This window comes from Scyliorhinus canicula, chromosome 4, assembly GCF_902713615.1.
Source record: "Scyliorhinus canicula chromosome 4, sScyCan1.1, whole genome shotgun sequence".
Taxonomy (NCBI): Eukaryota; Metazoa; Chordata; class Chondrichthyes; order Carcharhiniformes; family Scyliorhinidae; genus Scyliorhinus; species Scyliorhinus canicula.
Window position 1 is genome coordinate 2,830,762 of NC_052149.1, and position 16,494 is coordinate 2,847,255.

The following is a 16,494-nucleotide window of genomic DNA, read 5'->3' on the forward strand; positions in this document are numbered from 1 at the left end:
GTGTGGGGCTGGGATGAGTGTGTGTGGGGAGTGTAATGTGTGTGTGGGGCTGGGATGAGTGTGTGTGGGGAGTGTAATGTGTATGTGGGGCTGGGATGAGTGTGTGTGGGGAGTGTAATGTGTGTGTGCGGCTGGGATGAGTGTGTGCGGGGAGTGTAATGTGTGTGTGGGGCTGGGATGAGTGTGTGTGGGGAGTGTAATGTGTGTGTGGGGCTGGGATGAGTGTGTGTGGGGAGTGTAATGTGTATGTGGGGCTGGGATGAGTGTGTGTGGGGAGTGTAATGTGTGTGTGCGGCTGGGATGAGTGTGTGCGGGGAGTGTAATGTGTGTGTGCGACTGGGATGAGTGTGTGCGGGGAGTGTAATGTGTATCTGCAGCTGGGATGAGTGTGTGTGGGGAGTGTAATGTGTGTGTGCGGCTGGGATGAGTGTGTGTGGGGAGTGTAATGTGTGTGTGCGGCTGGGATGAGTGTGTGTGGGGAGTGTAATGTGTGTGAGGGGCTGAGATGAGTGTGTGTGGGGCTGGGATGAGTGTGTGTGGGGAGTGTAATGTGTGTGTGGGGCTGGGATGAGTGTGTGTGGGGAGTGTAATGTGTGTGAGGGGCTGAGATGAGTGTGTGTGGGGAGTGTAATGTGTGTGTGCGGCAGGGATGAGTGTGTGTGGGGAGTGTAATGTGTGCGTGCGGCTGGGATGAGTGTGTGTGGGGAGTGTAATGTGTGTGTGGGGCTGGGATGAGTGTGTGTGGGGAGTGTAATGTGTGTGCGGCTGGGATGAGTGTGTGTGGGGAGTGTAATGTGTGTGTGCGGCTGGGATGAGTGTGTGTGGGGAGTGTAATGTGTGTGTGTGGCTGGGATGAGTGTGTGTGGGGAGTGTAATGTGTGTGTGGGGCTGGGATGAGTGTGTGTGGGGAGTGTAATGTGTATGTGGGGCTGGGATGAGTGTGTGTGGGGAGTGTAATGTGTGTGTGGGGCTGGGATGAGTGTGTGTGGGGAGTGTAATGTGTGTGTGGGGCTGGGATGAGTGTGTGTGGGGAGTGTAATGTGTGTGTGGGGCTGGGATGAGTGTGTGTGGGGAGTGTAATGTGTGTGAGGGGCTGAGATGAGTGTGTGTGGGGAGTGTAATGTGTGTGTGCGGCTGGGATGAGTGTGTGTGGGGAGTGTAATGTGTGCGTGCGGCTGGGATGAGTGTGTGTGGGGAGTGTAATGTGTGTGTGGGGCTGGGATGAGTGTGTGTGGGGAGTGTAATGTGTGTGCGGCTGGGATGAGTGTGTGTGGGGAGTGTAATGTGTGTGTGCGGCTGGGATGAGTGTGTGTGGGGAGTGTAATGTGTGTGTGCGGCTGGGATGAGTGTGACTGGGGAGTGTAATGTGTGTGTGCGGCTGGGATGAGTGTGTGTGGGGAGTGTAATGTGTGTGTGCGGCTGGGATGAGTGTGTGTGGGGAGTGTAATGTGTGTGTGTGGGGCTGGGGTGAGTGTGTGTGGGGAGTGTAATGTGTGTGTGCGGCTGGGATGAGTGTGTCTGGGGAGTGTAATGTGTGTGTGCAGCTGGGATGAGTGTGTGTGGGGAGTGTAATGTGTGTGTGCGGCTGGGATGAGTGTGTGTGGGGAGTGTAATGTGTGTGTGCGGCTGGGATGAGTGTGTCTGGGGAGTGTAATGTGTGTGTGCGGCTGGGATGAGTGTGTGTGGGGAGTGTAATGTGTGTGTGTGGGGCTGGGATGAGTGTGTGTGGGGAGTGTAATGTGTGTGTGCGGCTGGGATGAGTGTGTGTGGGGAGTGTAATGTGTGTGTGCGGCTGGGATGAGTGTGTGTGGGGAGTGTGATGTGTGTGTGCGGCTGGGATGAGTGTGTGAGGGGAGTGTAATGTGTGTGTGCGGGGAGGGCATCACATGACGTCAGCCGCGCATGCGCGGATTGGAAGACTCCAACCCGCGCATGCGCAGATGACGTCATCGCGCATTTGCGCGAAACCCGCGCATGCGCGGGCCGGGATGCCCCTCAGCCGCCCCGCGAATGGATACAGTGGGGCGGCGGAAGGACAAAGAGTGCGCGGGATAAGTACCCGCTGCCCGTGACCGGTGCCCACCGATCGCGGGCCCATGGCACCCTTGGCACGGCCGTGGTACTGCCGTGCCAATCGGTACCATGGTTCCCAAGATCCCAACTTTACCGCCGTTTTTACGAACAGTCAGACCAGGTGTGTTTGACGTTCCTAAAAACGCTCGTAAAGGGCTTGGCCTTCGGCCCATCGGCCAGCTGAGAATCGCTGCTTGCCGTAAAAAAACGGCGGGCAGCGATTCGTGTCGGGAGGCGGGCGTGGGGGGAGAGAATAGCGGGAGGGCGTCAGACTAGCATGGCCGTAAAAATTTACGACCCCCGCTATTCTCCGCACCGTCGTGAGTGCGGAGAATCGCCCCCGAGCTCCATCCCAGAGTGTTGAAGGAGGTGGCGAGAGAGAGAGCGGATCATTGGAAGAATGAGCTCCATCCCAGAGTGTTGAAGGAGATGGGGAGAGGGAGAGCGGATCATTGGAAGAATGAGCTCCATCCCAGAGTGTTGAAGGAGATGGCGAGAGAGAGAGCGGATCATTGGAAGAATGAGCTCCATCCCAGAGTGTTGAAGGAGATGGCGAGAGAGAGAGCGGATCATTGGAAGAATGAGCTTCAGCCCAGAGTGTTGAAGGAGATGGCGAGAGAGAGCGGATCATTGGAAGAATGAGCTTCATCCCAGAGTGTTGAAGGAGGTGGCGAGAGAGAGAGCGGATCATTGGAAGAATGAGCTCCATCCCAGAGTGTTGAAGGAGGTGGCGAGAGAGAGAAAGAGCGGATCATTGGAAGAATGAGTTCCATCCCAGAGTGTTGAAGGAGGTGGCGAGGGAGAGAGCGGATCATTGGAAGAATGAGTTCCATCCCAGAGTGTTGAAGGAGGTGGCGAGAGAGAGAGAGCGGATCATTGGAAGAATGAGCTCCATCCCAGAGTGTTGAAGGAGGTGGCGAGAGAGAGAGAGCGGATCATTGGAAGAATGAGCTCCATCCCAGAATGTTGAAGGAGATGGCGAGGGAGAGAGAGCGGATCATTGGAAGAATGAGCTCCATCCCAGAGTGTTGAAGGAGGTGGCGAGAGAGAGAGAGCGGATCATTGGAAGAATGAGCTCCATCCCAGAGTGTTGAAGGAGGTGGCGGGAGAGAGCGGATCATTGGAAGAATGAGTTCCATCCCAGAGTGTTGAAGGAGGTGGCGAGTGAGAGAGCGGATCATTGGAAGAATGAGTTCCATCCCAGAGTGTTGAAGGAGGTGGCGAGGGAGAGAGCGGATCATTGGAAGAATGAGCTCCATCCCAGAGTGTTGAAGGAGGTGGCGGGAGAGAGAGCGGATCATTGGAAGAATGAGCTCCATCCCAGAGTGTTGAAGGAGGTGGGGAGAGAGAGCGGATCATTGGAAGAATGAGCTCCATCCCAGAGTGTTGAAGGAGATGGCGAGGGAGAGAGCGGATCATTGGAAGAATGAGCTCCATCCCAGAGTGTTGAAGGAGGTGGCGGGAGAGAGAGCGGATCATTGGAAGAATGAGCTCCATCCCAGAGTGTTGAAGGAGATGGCGAGGGAGAGAGCGGATCATTGGAAGAATGAGCTCCATCCCAGAGTGTTGAAGGAGGTGGCGAGAGAGAGAGAGCGGATCATTGGAAGAATGAGTTCCATCCCAGAGTGTTGAAGGAGATGGCGAGGGAGAGAGCGGATCATTGGAAGAATGAGCTCCATCCCAGAGTGTTGAAGGAGGTGGCGGGAGAGACTGCGGATCATTGGAAGAATGAGCTCCATCCCAGAGTGTTGAAGGAGATGGCGAGGGAGAGAGCGGATCATTGGAAGAATGAGCTCCATCCCAGAGTGTTGAAGGAGGTGGCGGGAGAGAGAGCGGATCATTGGAAGAATGAGTTCCATCCCAGAGTGTTGAAGGAGGTGGCGAGGGAGAGAGCGGATCATTGGAAGAATGAGCTCCATCCCAGAGTGTTGAAGGAGGTGGCGAGAGAGAGAGCGGATCATTGGAAGAATGAGCTCCATCCCAGAGTGTTGAAGGAGGTGGCGAGGGAGAGAGCGGATCATTGGAAGAATGAGCTCCATCCCAGAGTGTTGAAGGAGGTGGCGAGGGAGAGAGAGAGCAGATCATTGGAAGAATGAGCTCCATCCCAGAGTGTTGAAGGAGGTGGCGAGAGAGAGAGCGGATCATTGGAAGAATGAGCTCCATCCCAGAGTGTTGAAGGAGGTGGCGAGAGAGAGAGCGGATCATTGGAAGAATGAGCTCCATCCCAGAGTGTTGAAGGAGATGGCGAGGGAGAGAGCGGATCATTGGAAGAATGAGTTCCATCCCAGAGTGTTGAAGGAGATGGCGGGAGAGAGCGGATCATTGGAAGAATGAGTTCCATCCCAGAGTGTTGAAGGAGATGGCGAGGGAGAGAGCGGATCATTGGAAGAATGAGCTCCATCCCAGAGTGTTGAAGGAGGTGGGGAGAGAGAGAGCGGATCATTGGAAGAATGAGCTCCATCCCAGAGTGTTGAAGGAGATGGCGAGGGAGAGAGCGGATCATTGGAAGAATGAGCTCCATCCCAGAGTGTTGAAGGAGATGGCGAGAGAGAGAGCGGATCATTGGAAGAATGAGCTCCATCCCAGAGTGTTGAAGGAGATGGCGAGGGAGAGAGCGGATCATTGGAAGAATGAGTTCCATCCCAGAGTGTTGAAGGAGATGGGGAGAGGGAGAGCGGATCATTGGAAGAATGAGCTCCATCCCAGAGTGTTGAAGGAGGTGGCGAGGGAGAGAGCGGATCATTGGAAGAATGAGCTCCATCCCAGAGTGTTGAAGGAGGTGGCGAGAGAGAGAGCGGATCATTGGAAGAATGAGCTCCATCCCAGAGTGTTGAAGGAGGTGGCGAGGGAGAGAGCGGATCATTGGAAGAATGAGCTTCATCCCAGAGTGTTGAAGGAGATGGCGAGGGAGAGAGCGGATCATTGGAAGAATGAGCTTTATCCCAGAGTGTTGAAGGAGGTGGCGGGAGAGAGCGGATCATTGGAAGAATGAGCTCCATCCCAGAGTGTTGAAGGAGGTGGCGAGGGAGAGAGAGAGCGGATCATTGGAAGAATGAGCTCCATCCCAGAGTGTTGAAGGAGATGGCGAGGGAGAGAGCGGATCATTGGAAGAATGAGTTCCATCCCAGAGTGTTGAAGGAGGTGGTGAGAGAGAGAGCGGATCATTGGAAGAATGAGCTTCATCCCAGAGTGTTGAAGGAGGTGGCGAGGGAGAGAGCGGATCATTGGAAGAATGAGTTCCATCCCAGAGTGTTGAAGGAGGTGGCGAGAGAGAGAGAGCGGATCATTGGAAGAATGAGCTCCATCCCAGAGTGTTGAAGGAGGTGGCGAGAGAGAGAGCGGATCATTGGAAGAATGAGTTCCATCCCAGAGTGTTGAAGGAGGTGGCGAGGGAGAGAGCGGATCATTGGAAGAATGAGCTCCATCCCAGAGTGTTGAAGGAGATGGCGAGGGAGAGAGCGGATCATTGGAAGAATGAGTTCCATCCCAGAGTGTTGAAGGAGGTGGGGAGGGAGAGAGCGGATCATTGGAAGAATGAGCTCCATCCCAGAGTGTTGAAGGAGGTGGGGAGAGAGCGGATCATTGGAAGAATGAGCTCCATCCCAGAGTGTTGAAGGAGGTGGCGAGAGAGAGAGAGCGGATCATTGGAAGAATGAGCTCCATCCCAGAGTGTTGAAGGAGATGGCGGGAGAGAGAGAGCTGATCATTGGAAGAATGAGCTCCATCCCAGAGTGTTGAAGGAGGTGGCGGGAGAGAGAGCGGATCATTGGAAGAATGAGCTCCATCCCAGAGTGTTGAAGGAGGTGGGGAGAGAGCGGATCATTGGAAGAATGAGTTCCATCCCAGAGTGTTGAAGGAGGTGGCGAGGGAGAGAGAGAGCGGATCATTGGAAGAATGATCTCCATCCCAGAGTGTTGAAGGAGATGGCGAGGGAGAGAGCGGATCATTGGAAGAATGAGCTTCATCCCAGAGTGTTGAAGGAGATGGCGGGAGAGAGAGAGCTGATCATTGGAAGAATGAGCTCCATCCCAGAGTGTTGAAGGAGGTGGCGGGAGAGAGAGCGGATCATTGGAAGAATGAGCTCCATCCCAGAGTGTTGAAGGAGGTGGCGAGGGAGAGAGCGGATCATTGGAAGAATGAGCTCCATCCCAGAGTGTTGAAGGAGGTGGCGAGGGAGAGAGCGGATCATTGGAAGAATGAGTTCCATCCCAGAGTGTTGAAGGAGGTGGCGGGAGAGAGAGCGGATCATTGGAAGAATGAGCTCCATCCCAGAGTGTTGAAGGAGGTGGCGAGGGAGAGAGCGGATCATTGGAAGAATGAGCTCCATCCCAGAGTGTTGAAGGAGATGGCGAGGGAGAGAGCGGATCATTGGAAGAATGAGCTCCATCCCAGAGTGTTGAAGGAGATGGCGAGAGAGAGAGCGGATCATTGGAAGAATGAGCTCCATCCCAGAGTGTTGAAGGAGGTGGCGAGGGAGAGAGAGAGCGGATCATTGGAAGAATGAGTTCCATCCCAGAGTGTTGAAGGAGATGGCGAGGGAGAGAGCGGATCATTGGAAGAATGAGCTCCATCCCAGAGTGTTGAAGGAGATGGCGAGGGAGAGAGCGGATCATTGGAAGAATGAGCTCCATCCCAGAGTGTTGAAGGAGATGGCGAGAGAGAGAGCGGATCATTGGTGATTTCCTTTCAAAATGCTGTAGATTCTGAAAAGGTTCCCGCACACCGGAAAGTAGCAAATGTAACATCACTATTTAAGGAGGGAGGGAGAGAGAATAGGGTACTCAAGCCCTGTTTGTTTTTTTCCAGACATGTTTTTTATTATGTTTTGCAATTTTATACTATAAATGCAAGAAAGTAACAAAAAACCGTGAGTACAAAACAGGTACAGAATGGAACAAGAATGATTGGAATAGGACCAAGCAAGATTGGAGAAATTGATAACATACTTAAGGAACCGGCGTCTCCAGTTTATAGACAGGGTCAAACTTTCAACAACAAATCAACAAGTTGAGTTGCGGCGGTGGGGGGGGGGGGGGGGGGAGAGGGGGGTGAATACAACAGGAACATGTAAGTACAGAAGGATAACATCACAACTTTATGTATTGCTGCATCAAGACTAACAAAGCAAAAGTGAAATAGCCACAGAAGAATTTTCGGCCGAGCACCAGAATACTGCAAACACCCCCAACTCATTATACACCAGAGGCGCTCGGGTATCTCCTTTCTGCTCCTGTCACGGATAAAAGACGTGTCTGTACCAATGCAGGAAAATACCAACAACACAAACCCCATTATAATAATAAAAATGCAAACAAATCACAACCACAATAGTTCTAAGGGGCCATTCCTTAATGAGACTGAGAGTCCGTAGGATGACCCCCACGGCCATATTGTCATTCCCACCAGGATACCATCTCCCCAACGAGGAGAAACATAGCCTAACAAGGTAATGGGAGTCAAGTGTTCCTCCTGCATTTTAAACCCACCCATGAAAACCTGTGCCCACCACACACCCTTCGGCAGCAGCATCACTCGATTCTGCCGTGGTTAAGACATGGATGATAAGAAAAGACAATGGACAATATGCACAGGGCACATCTACCATGATGAAGATAAGGTAAACGAGTCCCTGAAACACTCAAGGAGAAGAAGTCATTCTATACGGTGCTCAATTATTAGCATCTCCCTCTAACAGGATAAAAGACAACACAGTCAGCAAACATCATGATAGGGAAAGAGTCCAGAAGTCCAAATCCTTGAGTAGCCTTTGAACTTTATCGAAGCCTTGATAGCGAAACATCCTGGGAGGAAATCCTCGCTCTCCTCTGGAGCTACGTCCCACCATACCTTGACATCTCCAGGACCTTCTACAGATCTTTAAAATTATGGCAGCAAGTGATTGTAGGCCTGGGACAATGATTGTTTCTTAGCCTCAATGACAGGATAAGGTGCTCCCTTTCCAATTAAAAATGCCCAGTTTTCACACCAGGTTAAGAAAATATGATAGCCAGTTCTCAAAGAACCGAAGAGGTGCCTTCCATCCACTCCCTCAGGCAGACTGATGGCTCGGATAGTCTTTCTCCGACCTTGATTCCAGGATTTCTGACATCTAGCTGGTTTTCCAATGGTTGAATTTGAACTTCTGCCGAGGAAGTAACATGTTCGACGTTCAGGATTACCTCTTCCGATTCATCAAGACTTTTATTAATATTATTAGTATTCTGTAACTCGGCTTGATGAGTGTATATGTTCAGAGTCAGCACATCGCGCTTCTGGTCAATAACTCAGGTCGCAGTCATCATTCCCACCGTCTCCGAGAGCCTCGGAGGGCTGACTGAGTTGACACTTCCCGGGGATAAGGGATATTGAAAGGGCAGCTCCACCCCCGCTGAAATGAAATGAAATGAAATGAAAATTGCTTATTGTCACGAGTAGGCTTCAATGAAGTTACTGTGAAAAGCCCCTAGTCGGCACATTCCGGCGCCTGTTCGGGGAGGCTGGTACAGGAATTGAACCGTGCTGCTGGCCTGCCTGGGTCTGCTTTCAAAGCCAGCGATTTAGCCCTGTGCTAAACCAGCCCCTGAATTTGGCTGTACCCTTTTAACATCAGATTTCTTGACAGTTTTCGACATTTTCTCACCAATACTAATCCAGAAGTCTTCCGATGACAAAATATCATTTACGAATTAAATGATTAGACAGACAGGTTCTGGGCGTGTAGGATTAATGACCAATTCTAAACGAGTGGTTCCAGAGTGTGTGGAAAAGCGACCAGTCCAGTAGTCTGCATCACGTGATCCCCAGACCTGTTAGCTTAACATCAGTAGCAGGAAAAATGTTAGAATCTATCATTAAAGATAACTAGACATTTAGAAAATAATGATACGATTGAGCAGAATCAACAATGATTTGTGAAAGCAAAATCATGTTTGACATCCCATTGGAGTAGCAAATCTGTGGATGGGACGTTTTTGGATTTTTGGATTTTCAGAAGGCTTTTGCTGAAATCCCACACAGGAGGTTAGTAAAGAAAAGTTTAAGCACATGGCTTTGGGGATAATAATCTGGTATGGGTTGAGAATTAGTTAACAGACGGAAAACAGAGTATAGAGAAACAAAAGGTTACAGGGACGTGGAGGGATATAGCAACTATAGAGATAGGGAGGATGTAGGGACTAGAGGAGATTACAGAGATAGGGAGGGGTGTAGGAGCTAAAGGAGGTTACAGAAATAAGGAAGTGTGTAGAGGTTGGTGGAGGTTACAGAGATAGGGAGGGTGTAGGGGCTGGAGGAGGTTACAGAGATAGGGAGGGGTGTTGGAGCTGGAGGAGATTACAGAGATAGGGAGGGGTGTAGAGGCTGGAGGAAGTTACAGAGATAGGGAGGTATGTAGAGGTTGGAGGAGGTTACAGAGATAGGGAGGTGTATGGGCTTGAGGAGGTTACAGAGATAGAGAGGGGGTGGAGGGGCTGAAGAAGGTTACAGAGTTAGGCAAAGGTGCAGGGGCTGAAGGACGTTACAGAGATAGGGAGGGGTGTAGGGGCTGAAGGACGTTACAGAGATAGGGAGGGGGTGTAGGGGCTGGAGGAGGACATAGAGATAGGGAGGGGTGTAGGTGCTGGAGGAGGACACAGAGATAGGGAGGGGTGTAGGTGCTGGAGGAGGTTACAGAGATAGGGAGGGGTGAAGGGGCTGAAGGAGGACACAGAGATAGGGAGGGGTGTAGGGGCTGGAGGAGGACACAGAGATAGGGAGGGGTTGTAGGGGCTGGAGGGGGTTACAGAGTTAGGGAGGGGTGTAGGGGCTGGAGGAGGTTACAGAGATAGGGAGGGGTGTAGGGGATGGAGGAGGATACAGAGATAGAGTGGGGTATAGGGGCTGGAGGAGGTTACAGAGATAGAGAGGGGTGTAGGGGCTGGAGGAGGTTACAGAGATAGAGAGGGGTGTAGGGGCTGGAGGAGGTTACAGAGATAGGGAGGGGTGTAGGGGCTGGAGGAGGACACTGAGATAGAGAGGGGTGTAGGGGTTGGAGGAGGTTACAGAGATAGGGAGGGGTGCAGGGTTGGAGGTGATTACAGATATTGGGGGGAAGCCATACTGGAATATTAAAACAATCTTCATTAATGTGCAGCAACACATTGATGTTCAGTTGGAAGTATTTTGAGATTATGATAATTAAAGTGCAATGGTTGGTTCCATCACAATTGGTTCTGTATGTCTTTCTGTGACAGATCTCTCCACCCAATGAACACATTGTCCTCAATGATCCTTGGAGACCGTGGTGGGAGAGGTACCAGCCAATCAGTTTCAAACTTTGTTCTCGATCAGGCAACCTAGAGGCCTTCAGAGACATGGTGACGAGATGCAACAATGTTGGTGTAAGTTGCTCAACAAACTCTTCTTTTTCCAACCTTAAAGCTTTTGAGAAGGGGTTTGACTCATTGTTGTTGTCTGGGTTTAACAGGAATGTTAACAGTTTCAGAATGAGATGAGCAGCCTTCCTGCCCCATTCACAGCTCTGATACTGCTGCCTCCATTTCAAAAGGTGACTGTTATCAATGTCCAAACTACCCACCTGTTTGAAATAGAGTCGACAGCACAGAATCAGGCCATTCTACCCAACTGATCCACGCTGGTATTTATACTCCAGAACTTCCAAGCCACCTCCCAGCCTCTCTCGGTCTCACCTGATCAATATCCCCTTTCTCACTCATGTGTTATCCTTTAATGAAAAAAAATGAAAATGAAAATCGCTTATTGTCACGAGTAGGCTTCAATGAAGTTACTGTGAAAAGCCCCTAGTCGCCACATTCCGGCGCCTGTTCGGGGAGGCTGGTACGGGAATTGAACCGTGCTGCTGGCCTGCCTTGGTCTGCTTGAAAAGCCAGCGATTTAACCCAGTGTGCTAAACATCGACATCAATCACCTCAGCCACTCCCTGAGGATTATATATGATCTCCTTTTTTGCCTTATTAATATATAATGTCATGTTTATTTATGTTGGAGCGTGACAATGGGGGAGGCCATTTTAATCTTTCAAAGAACAAAGAACAAAGAAAAGTACAGCACAGGAACAGGCCCTTCAGCCCTCCAAGCCTGTGCCGACCATGCTGCCCGTCTAAACTAAAATCTTCTACATTTCCGGGGTCCGTATCCCTCTATTCCCATCCTATTCATGTATTTGTCAAGATGCCCCTTAAACGTCACTATCGTCCCTGCTTCCACCATCTCCTCCGGCAGCGAGTTCCAGGCACCCACTACCCTCTGTGTAAAAAACTTGCCTCGTACATCTACTCTAAACCTTGCCCCTCGCAGCTTAAACCTATGCCCTCTGGTAATTGACCCCTCTATCCTGGGAAAAGCCTCTGACTATTCACTCTGTCTATGTCCCTCATAATTTTGTAGACTTCGATCAGGTCGCCCCTCAACCTCCGTCGTTCCAGTGAGAACAAACCGAGTTTATTCAACCGCCCCTCATAGCTAATGCCCTCCATACCAGGAAACATCCTGGTAAATCTCTTCTGCACCCTCTCTAAACCCTCCACAATTTGTTCTGTATGTATGGCGACCAGAATTGAACACTACACTCCAAGTGTGGCCTAAACAAGGTTCTATACAGCTGCAACACGACTTGCCAATTTTTATACTCAATGTCCCGGCCAATAAAGGCAAGCATGCCGTATGCCTTCTTGACTACCTTCTCCACCTGTGTTGCCCCTTTCAGTGACCTGTGGACCTGTACACCTAGATCTCTCTGACTGTCAATACTCTTGAGGGTTCTACCATTCACTGTATATTCCCTACCTGCATTAGACCTTCCAAAATGCATTACCTCACATTTGTCCAGATTAAACTCCATCCGCCATCTCTCCGCCCAAGTCTCCAAACGATCTAAATCCTGCTGTGTCCTCTGACAGTCCTCATCGCTATCCGCAATTCCACCAACCTTTATGTCATCTGCAAACTTACTAATCAGACCAGTTACATTTTCCTCCAAATCATTTACAGCAAAGGTCCCAGCACTGATCCCTGTGGAACACCACTAGTCACAGCCCTCCAATTAGAAAAGCACCCTTCCATTGCTACTCTCTGCCTTCTATGACCGAGTCAGTTCTGTATTCATCTTGCCAGCTCACCCCTGATCCCATGTGACATTTGTACCAGTCTGCCATGAGGGACCTTGTCAAAGGCCTTACTGAAGTCCATATAGACAACATCCACTGCCCTACCTGCATCAATCATCTTTGTGACCTTCTCGAAAAACTGTCAAGTTAGTGAGACACGACCTCCCCTTCACAAAACCATGCTGCCTCTCGCTAATACGTCCATTTGCTTCCAAATTGGAGTAGATCCTGTCTCGAAGAATTCTCTCCAGTAATTTCCCTACCACTGATGTAAGGCTCACTGGCCTGTAGTTCCCTGGATTATCCTTGCTATCCTTCTTAAACAAAGGAACAACATTGGCTATTCTCCAGTCCTCTGGGACATCACCTGAAGACAGTGAGGATCCAAAGATTTATATCAAGGCCTCAGCAATTTCCTCTCTAGCCTCCTTCAGTATTCTGGGGTAGATCCCATCAGGCCCTGGGGACTTATCTACCTTAATATTTTTCAAGACGCCCAACACCTCGTCTTTTTGGATCTCAATGTGACCCAGGCTGTCTACACACCCTTCTCCAGACTCAACATCCACCAATTCCTTCTCTTTGGTGAATATTGATGCAAAGTACTCATTTAGTACCTCGCCCATTTCCTCTGGCTCCACACATAGATTCCCTTGCCTGTCCTTCAGTGGGCCAACCCTTTCCCTGGCTACCCTTTTGCTTTTTATATACGTGTAAAAAGCCTTGGGATTTTAACTAACCCTATTTGCCAATGACGTTTTGTGACCCCTTTTAGCCCTCCTGACTCCTTGCTTAAGTTCGTTCCTACTTTCCTTATATTCCACACAGGCTTCGTCTGTTCCCAGCCTTCTCACCCTTTCAGTTGTAAGGGTCCTTCCTGTTTTGCTAACTTATTTCCCCTTCCTTTTATTTTGCCCGTATTATTTTTGATCCATGGATAATTAATGGACATGTCTCTTTAAGGCAAGCAGCACCATTCTGAAGCTATTGGAGGGAACACTCAGCTCGCCTCAGCTGGTTTGAACATGAGCTCCAGACTTTTCGGCAGCAGAGAGTGAGAGATGGGCTGGGACTTGGTTTGATTGACTGGCTGTTGGCCAATCAATTGCCCCAAAAGGCTGTGCTCCGCCCGGTAAGAGGTGGTGATTGGATCCTATCTCAGTGGAATGATTTTCAGAGTCCCAAAGAGTTTCAGTTTTGATCCTCTGCAACACAGAGATGCAGAAAGCCTGTGAGTTCTGTATTTCTGACGTTGCAGAGAACCTGAATGGATGCATCTACAGAGAAGACCATTACAGATGCATCTACAGAGAAGACCATTACAGAGAAGACCATTACAGAGAAGACCATTACAGGTTGCAAACTGATACTTAAACCTACAAGCTTGCTTTACTCGAGCATTTCCCAGAGCATGCCTGTTTTGAAGGTAAATTTGCATCATAGTATGGCATCAGCTGTTCAAGATAAGGACAGTAAGAAGTCTTACAACACCAGGTTAAAGTCCAACATGTTTGTTTCAAACACGAGCTTTCGGAGCGCAGCTCCTTCCTCAGGTGAATGGCGAGGTACCTCGCCATTCACCTGAGGAAGGAGCTGCGCTCCGAAAGCTCGTGTTTGAAACAAACCTGTTGGACTTTACCCTGGTGTTGTCAGACTTCTTACTGTGCTCACCCCAGTCCAACGCCGGAATCTCCACAAGATAAGGACAGCAAGGACTGTGAAGAGACACTAAGCGAACAGCTGATTTACCCACATCCTTTTGAAAGTCCACAGTGCCACTTCAAGGTAAAAAAAAGTAAATAGCAAAGGTGATTAAATAATCAGTAATCGATTCCTTTTGAAAATTAAGAGGAAGGTGGATGGAGAACCGTGCAGTGATTCTGCCACCACATCTGTTAATGAAAACCAGAAAGTTCATGGAGTCAATGACGTGCCATCCACTGATTCAGAAAGTAAAGAGGAACAGTGGAAACCTGGAAACACAAATTGTTTCAATCCGTATCACTAAACGGAGATAAGGGCCGTGATTATGAAGACTTCGATGAGGAGATAAAAGCTGCAAAACATAGAAGGGTGCAAATGCAGCCAACCAACTCTGCGAGGATTGAACCCTTGGCTTTACTCATCACTGGAATAACCATGTAAAGGAAACGAAAGAATGTAAAACTGGAGGGGTTGAAGAGTGTTAATTGATTAAAAATGAATCAATTATTTCCCTCCGCATCAACAATACTACTGCTGGTTTGGCTGTGGAGATCCTCGAAATTTGGATAAACATTCATTAACCAAGAAGAAAAAACTGGCTGCATTATACAAGAGACAGAGCGAGACAGAAATGCAGAAAAGCTTATTCATGGGATCCTCTCCCAATTGGACAGACAGAAACCTGTCAAAGGGAAGCACGTTGCCTTTGATTTTGAAGAAGAGAGTTCAGACAAGGCACTGTTTGAAGATATTAGAAGGATCTCTAACACCAAAGATGCAAACCTATCAACTGGCGAAGAACAGAGAGAAGATATAAAATAAAGATACCGAAAGAGTATAGACAGAGATTTATAGGGAAACACCAGGCAGCACGCCAGGAACTAATTATGATGTAGACATAGGAAACTCTGAACAAATAGACCCACATCCGTCTCAACACAAACCATGGTGACTGGCTCAGTTAGAGACTGAAATACAATGCATGCTGGAATGTTGTGGAAATGAGTGAAAATGCTGTGGTTCACAGAACACCAAGTAGACTTTGAGAGATTGACGATAAACCGGTGCTGGATGTCCTGGATTTTTCCCAACTATTTAAAGTGACCACAGATGCCAGTGACCTGGGGTTGGTGGCAGTGCGCTAATACAAGACAACGATGCAGGAATAGAGAGGCCAGTGGGATTTAAAAAAAAAAACCTAAGTCCGTGCCAAAGAAAGTATTCCACCATTGAAAAGGAAGCCTTAACCTTGCTACTAGCCATTCAGCATTTTGAAGTGTATGTCCGACATGACAATAGACAAAGCTTAGTTTATATGGACCATAATCCATTTGCTTTTTACGAGAATCAGAGGTAAACCTTTCAGGACTGAGGTGAGGAGCAATTTCTTCACCCAGAGAATGGTGAATCTGTGGAATTCATTCCCACAGAAAGTAGTTGCGGCTAAAACATTGTGTAATTTCAAGAAGGAATTCGATACAGTTCTTGGGGCTGAAGGTATCAAGGGATATGGGGGGAAGGCGGAATCAGGGTATTGAACTTGATGACCAGCCATGATCATAATGAATGGCGGAGCAGGCTCGAAGGGCCCAATGGCCTCCTCCTGCTTCTATTTTCTGTTTCAATGTTTCTAAAACAAACACCATCTGAAACAAAGACTCTTTCCTTTCACTCATGTTTTTTTTATCCCCTTTCCAGCCCTCTCTGTGTTTGTCTGCCTTATGAGTGAGTGTAGAGGGTGGGGGAAAGTTCAAGTGGGAATTCGATAATAGTTTGATTTTTAATTTAAAGTACCCAATTCATTTTCTTTCCAATAAAGGGACAATTTAGCGTGACCAATCCACCTACCCTGCATATCTTTGGCTTTTGGGGGTGAGACCCACGAAGACACGGAGAGAATATGCAAACTCCACACAGACAGTGACCCGGGGTCGGATTAAATCCTGGTCTTCAGCGCCGTGAGGCAGCAGTGATAACCACTGCACAATCACGCCACTCCGGAATTTGATAATAGTTAACAAGTTGTATTTGGTGGATATTTCACCAAATACAATATTTTTTTGTTATAGATAATGCTGTGCTGTCGGAGACACAGTACTGAGGGAGTGCTGCACTGTCAGAGGGTCAGTACTGAGGGAGTGCAGCACTGTCAGAGGGCCAGTACTGAGGGAGTGCTGCACCGTCAGAGGGTCAGTACTGAGGGAGTGCTGCACTGTCAGAGGGTCAGTACTGAGGGAGTGCTGCACTGTCAGAGGGTCAGTACTGAGGGAGTGCCGCGCTGTCAGAGGGTCAGTACTGAGGGAGTGCTGCACTGTCAGAGGATCAGTACTGAGGGAGTGCCGCACTGTCAGAGGCTCAGTACTGAGGGAGTGCCGCACTGTCAGAGGGTCAGTACTGAGGGAGTGCTGCACTGTCAGAGGGTCAGTACTGAGGGAGTGCCGCACTGTCAGAGGGTCAGTACTGAGGGAGTGCTGCACTGTCAGAGGGTCAGTACTGAGGGAGTGCCACACTGTCAGAGGGTCAGTACTGAGGGAGAGCTGCACTGTCAGAGGGTCAGTACTGAGGGAGTGCTGCACTGTCAGAGGGTCAGTAC

General features: G+C 49.4%; 1 protein-coding gene across 2 annotated transcripts in view; it reads left to right on the forward strand.

Annotated features, from left to right (window-relative positions):
• Positions 1-16,494, forward strand: part of LOC119964306 (pancreatic alpha-amylase-like) — a 61,444-nt gene that overhangs the window by 17,306 nt on the left and 27,644 nt on the right. The window contains exons 1-2 of one of the 2 annotated variants that reach the window (XM_038793590.1): positions 8,589-9,093; positions 10,305-10,451. In XM_038793590.1, coding sequence (XP_038649518.1) covers positions 10,425-10,451 — 27 coding nt within the window. In that variant the 5' untranslated portion in view covers positions 8,589-9,093; positions 10,305-10,424. Of the gene's footprint in view, positions 1-8,588; positions 9,094-10,304; positions 10,452-16,494 lie in introns of those variants that run through there. The other variant, XM_038793589.1, reaches the window with a different exon arrangement.